The 5,908-nt window shown below is 54.5% G+C and overlaps 1 protein-coding gene across 9 annotated transcripts in view; it reads right to left on the minus strand.

Annotated features, from left to right (window-relative positions):
• The window catches only part of Nfix (nuclear factor I X), a 94,945-nt gene that overhangs the window by 1,544 nt on the left and 87,493 nt on the right, over window positions 1-5,908 (minus strand). For 8 of the 9 annotated variants that reach the window (XM_031340584.1, XM_031340582.1, XM_031340578.1 and 5 more), the window contains one exon: window positions 1-2,284. This exon is cut by the window's left edge and continues 1,544 nt beyond it. Coding sequence is in view for 4 of the 9 variants with exons in the window: in XM_031340578.1 (XP_031196438.1) it covers window positions 2,270-2,284 (15 nt within the window). In the remaining 5 variants the exon portion in view is untranslated. The remainder of the gene's footprint in view (window positions 2,285-5,908) is intronic. The other variant, XM_031340580.1, reaches the window with a different exon arrangement.

A 5,908-nucleotide genomic window follows, 5' to 3' on the forward strand; every position in this document is an offset into this window, starting at 1 on the left:
CAGCTTTCATCCCCGCTGAGGGCAGGGCAGGCCCAGTTCTTTTAGCGTCCCCAGAGCCGCGAGGACATTACAACAAAAATAGAATTTTTTTTCTTAATCTCTTAACATACAAAGATAGGAAAACTCTCTGATGCATTGCACTTGGTTCAATGAAAAAAAAAAAGTTAATTTCCCCTATATTTTTTTGTGGGTTGTTTCCTCTCCTAAACACGTCCCCACATCTGTCGCCCTCATCGTCCCTGCCTGCCCCTTACACCACCACTTGGGAAAGGAGCGCCACCCCACCCCAGTCCTCCCGAGGGTACCTCGCCGGGCACCTTGGGCCCCGGCCCAGCTGGCCTGCAGCTTCTGACCTCGCCCGGGGCGTGTGCCCCGCAATCCCACAGCGCCCACAGCCCGACTGTCCTCGACCGACCGAGAGGCGCACGCGGCCGGGCAGAGACCCTCTTTCGCTAGCTCTTAGCTCTGACCCTGTTTAGCCAACCGAACTGAAAAATCATTGCACTTTGACCGCGCGTCACGCCCGGCCCTCCCGGCCCCCACCCTGGGGCCCCCTCCCCTCGCACAGGGAGGCCCCCCCCCGCGGGATGTCCACCCCGGCCTGGCCCTCGACGCCGCAGGGGAGGGCTTCACTCAACTTCCACACAGAGCGCCGGGACAGCCGCCTCGCAGCCCCGAGCTCCCTGCTAGCGGCCATTCGCCTGCTCAGGGCCGCAGCCTCACCAACTAGATTCTCAATAAATAAAGCCCACAACCCACCCCCACGTGGTGCAATGTTGGACCGACTTTCGGAGGATCCTGACCTGTGCTTTGTGTTTTCATACCGGAGAGAGGCGCAAGGCCTTGAGAACGGGCCTGGGAGGGGAGATGCAGGGAAGGAGGACTAAGGCACAGAAAGACAAGCCAGAGGGGCCCAGTCACCCCCGCAGGGGAGCTGGTGTGCTTGCGTTCCCCTCCCTCCCAGGGGGCTTCTCAAGACCCTCTGGACAAGCCTCCACCATCCCTTACAGGAGGAGGGGGCTGGGAGGAGAGCTGCTTCCTGTGGTGTGTTACGAAATTGTTCCCAAGTTGCTCAAACAGAGGAGGAGTTCCCAACTGCAACAGCGAAAGACCCAAACAATGACTGCCCCACCCCTAAATAAAGAGGAAAGACATTACAGCTAAAATCTAGGGAGAAGTAGCCACGGGGTGTGGTGGGAAGGGAAGGGGACCAGAAAGCTCTAGAACACTCTTTTAAAAGGATGACACCCCCCACCCTCCACAGGAACTGTCTGGAGAGCAGGACGCCTACCTAGCGCAGGTGGAGGTTGTCTTGTCCTCCTCGCTCAGCTCCGGGGCCCTTTCTGCTTCACTCTCAGCCGGCCCCTGAAGGGCTGTGTGCGGCAAGGGCAGGGGCAGGGCAGAGGGGCGGAGCGAGGGCACCTGCATGCAGGGCTGGGGTGCGGGGCGACCTGGGGCCGACTCCCTTCACTAGGGGCGTGGCAGAGGGCAGCAGCCCTTGCGGCCTGCCGGCGTGGAAGAGGGTGCCTACGCTGGGCTGGGCGTCCAGTCCAGAGCATTCTGACTTTCCTGTGTGCTGTACAGAGGGGGTTCAGCCCGAGAACTGCCCGGGCGGTTCAAAATGGGGTGGCAGAACACCCTCTATTCTGGACTCAGGCTGAATTCAGCTAGCTCTAAGGAGCACCCCTTACCCACCCCGGGAACGCCCTAGCCTAGTCCAGAGCAGCTGGGGCCAGAAGCCTGAACAGAGGCTCCCAGGAAGGGCGTGAGACTGGGGTGGTGGTGGGGAGAGACAAAGTCCGGAGAGAAGCTGGAATGTCTACTCTCATTACGAGCTGTTACTCTGGGCTCCTAGGGAAGCTTAGGTCCAGCGGAGGGTGGGGTCCCCAGGAACTGCTGGGGTGGTCGGCCAGTGAGCTGGCTGCTCCTTCCTGGGAAGGCCGTAGGAGGAAGGCAGTCTTGTTGCATCCTTTCTTTCTGTTTGTCCTCTGCTTAGCAGAGTCCGCTTAGCATGCTTCTTTCTGCTTGGCTGCTGGTGTACAGCTCCGCTGAGACCCCTTCAGAGGGCTCCCAGAACTGGGCGGCTTTGGAACGCAGGGGTACCCGGGCTGGAGGAGGGAAGGGCTGAGTGGCTGACGACGTCTAAGTTATGCTTTTCGGTGGGGCTGGGCTGGGGGATATTTCCACGTCTCAAAATTTCTTCTCCCCCATTTTGAGGAACCTCTTTTTTTTTTTTTTTTTAATTTTGTTGTTTCTTTGTTGATCTTAATCAGAGGAACCAGGACTGTAATGGGACCAGGAAAAAAAAAAAAAGCGACCGTGAGAACAGCTGGGGTAGGTCCCAACTCCCATCTCAGCCTCCCTCCCTATGATTCCCCAACCTCTACAGGAGGAGGGGCCAGGGTGCTGAGCAGCAGACCCCAATGGAGGCACTAAATCATTCTCTCCACCCTCTGAGGGAATCCCCCCCAGACCCCAGTGCAAGAGTCCAGCTGGCCTTCCCGTGGGCACGGTGCCCAGCGGGTGGGACCCCCATGGCTGGCACTGGCACAGACCTGGGATCTGGCCATGTTTGCAATTGTTTAGGTTTTTGTGTGGGACCTGGAAGGTGGGGAGGATGCCAGGCTGGGGCTTTTGTACCCACAGGGGTTGGGGGAGTAGGGTGGGGGTGGCCCAGCTTGAGTTCTTGCTGAGTTTTCTTTCTGTCCCTTTGGATTAAAAGCAGAAATTCACGTCTGTACATCCCAGCCAACGTCTCTGGCTGAAAGACTTGGGGGCAGGGAACCACATGGCTTCAGTTTCTACTAGGGCCAGGCCTGGGGGAGGGGGCCAGAGCCCACCCACCCCGACCGGTCGTGGGCCTTTAGGGCACCAGACTGGGGAAGAAGCTTGAAGCACCTTGGGGTGGATATTGCTTCCCCAAGGAAGCCAGCAGGGGGCGCTGCCTTCCCGTATATAGGGCCCTGCAGGCAGTGAACACACAGTATACACAGGGTGGACCCCTGGGGCTGGCTGCTTGGCAACGCCTTCCATCAAAGGAGTCTGGTTTCCTGCCCAAGAGGGAGTGGAAGACTCCTCCAGACCTGTCCTTTGCTTGGATATACCTGGCAGTACCATCACAACAAAATGAGAGTCCCTGATACTGCAACTGGGGGTTATCATTTTGGAGCTCTATGTCACAGACTTGGGTCTACAGGACCAGACAGAGCCAAACACACACACACACACACACACACACACACCAGATGCTGCCTCATCCCACCTTTGTCCAAAGCCCACACTGATGCCAGGCACACACAGAAGGCATGATCTTGACCTGCTTTAGTCACAGTCCTCAGGGGACAGAACTCAAATGCAGGGAGTGGGTAAGAGCCTGTGGTCCTATTTGCTGCATGTGCAGCAACCATGAGCAGGCTAGATGGGAATGCCTGTGCTCTGCCTCGGTGGAGTCTAGCCTGTTAAGTTTGGGTGAAGGCACCAGGCTCCTGGAGTGGCCAACTTTTCTGGGTTTTGTTTTTGTTTTCCCTTGGTTTTTCGAGACAGGGTTTCTCTGTGTAGCCCCGGCTGTCCTGGAACTCACTCTGTAGACCAGGCTGGCCTTGAACTCAGAAATCCACCTGCCTCTGACCCCAAGTGCTGGGATTAAAGGCATGTGCCACCACCGCCCGGCGTGGCCAACTTTTCAAAAGAAGCTAGAGATCCAGGCAGAATTTCATGTGAAAATTACCAATATTTAAAATACTACTGGAGCCAGCCATGTTGGTACATGATTTTAATCCCAGTAGGTGGATCTCTCAATAGTTGGAGGCCAGCCTGGTCTACATAGTGAGTTCCAGGACAACCAGGGTTACATTGAGACACCTGTCTCAGAAATAAACACACTATTGGACGCCAAAATTGGTGGCTTGTTCTTGTAATCTCAGCACTTAGGAGACTGAGGCAAGAAGATTGTGTGTAATCTGAGTACAGCCAGGACTTCACAGCGAGTCCTAGGCCAGCATAAGCTACAGACTCAGGCACTGTCTCAAAACTCAGAGAAACAAAAAATACTATTGGACCTAGGTGTGATGAAACTTGTTAGTAATTCCAACACATAGGAGGCTGCACAAAGGGACCAAGTTTGAGGCCAGCCTATTACATCCCGGCTCAAAAACAAAATAAAAATAGAAACCCCACCACTATTGGGGCTAGAAGTATGGCCTTGTCTAGCATATCTGAGGCCCTGGGTTCCGAGTCTTATTTAAAGAAGCAAAACCAGCCGGGCAGTGGTGGCGCACACCTTTAATCCCAGCACTTGGGAGGCAGAGACAGGCGGATTTCTGAGTTTGAGGCCGGCCTGGTCTACAGAGTGAGTTCTAGGACAGCCGGGACCACACAGAGAAACCCTGTCTCAAAAAACCAAACCAAACCAAACAAACAAACAACCCCCCCCCAAAAAACCAAACCAACAAAAAAACAAAAGTGTTACTATTCCAATATTGATCAGCTCATGCCAGACCTGTCCCTCATTAAGTGCCCATGTGAAACAGGGTCATTAAACACAAGAATTAGCGATCGACTTGGAGAAGTGGTATCTTGCTCCGTCAGTCCCAGCAGGTAAGGGCCTGAACTCAATCCCTAAACCTAAAGGTGGAAAGAGAGAAGTGGCTGAAAGAAAAGTCTTCTGATCTCCGCATGGATTCAGTGGCACACATGCCTACATCCAAGCACTGCACACACACATATGGCTACTCGAACACACACAAATAAAGCAAAGTAATGTTCGACCTTTCAAAGAGACTCTAGAATTTTCTGTGGCAGTGGTGTCTGAGATGTGCTGCCTAAAGCAGTCACTGATAGCGTTGTTCGTGGTTTATGAGCATGAACACCTGAACTGTGACTTGTGGAATAAGGTGTGGAGGCTGAGCCTAGCCCCTCAGGAATGTTAGGTGAGTGCTCTACTACAGAGCTCTCTCTCCAGCCCCAAGCACAGTGGTGAGGAGACAGAGGTGCAATGGATGGACACTCAGAAATGTGGGTACAGGCTGCAAGAGCAAAGGGCGATGCCTGTCAGTGATGCTGAGTGCCTGCCTGCTGGGTACCTGCAGGATGTGCAGATGAGGCCTGGCCCCCTCTGTGGGTTCTCAGGCAGCTGCCCACAGTCCACTTGTCTACTCACCAAAAGCCAGGTAAGGGCCTGGAAAACTGAGTGGAAACTCAGGACCGAGCTTCCTCACAGAGCAAGAAGGCAGTCGGCAGAGCTCTGCGCTTCTAGCTCTGGGACCTAAGGGTTGGCTAGCATGGACACCTAAACCATTGCTCCAGGGTCCGGGGGTCACCCTTCCTCCGCTTCCCTAACAGACATAGACTGGTAGAGGACACCTGGGAGGGGGGCATACCAAGGTCTGAGGTGGCTCCTGTACTATACAGCTTTATAGTCTCAAGAGTAGAATGGGGACTTAGGAGGGCCTCCACATAGCCTGGGGAGCAGGGCTCTGTTGTCAAGGCCAGCCCAACTTTCTCTGTTTACTCCCTCGCTGCCTTCCAAGCCAGGTCCAAAATTGATTAAAACTAAGTTAAAAAGCACTGTTTAGAGAATGATAAAATTGCCAAAATTTTCTTTTCTTCCCTCATTCCATTGTCCTGTCTCCATCTGGTGCTCCAAGGATCAGCTAAAGTCATTGGTTACTGTGGAAACCACTCCTGATTGTCCCCCTACCGCCTTCTGCCTGCCCCCAGGCCCAAGGGCTCTTGCTCTGGGGTGTCTAACTTTCATTTCCCCATGATCCCCAGACACACCTGACCAGTCAAGGGCCCTGGATTGGGCGAGGACTCATTTCCCCCACCTTCGACATAAGGCAGTGAGGGAGAAAGAGAGACAAATTGTTTCCCAAACTTGCCTCAAACTCTGACTTGGCCTCAAAGCAAG

This window comes from Mastomys coucha, unplaced genomic scaffold (genome assembly GCF_008632895.1).
Source record: "Mastomys coucha isolate ucsf_1 unplaced genomic scaffold, UCSF_Mcou_1 pScaffold22, whole genome shotgun sequence".
NCBI lineage: Eukaryota > Metazoa > Chordata > Mammalia > Rodentia > Muridae > Mastomys > Mastomys coucha.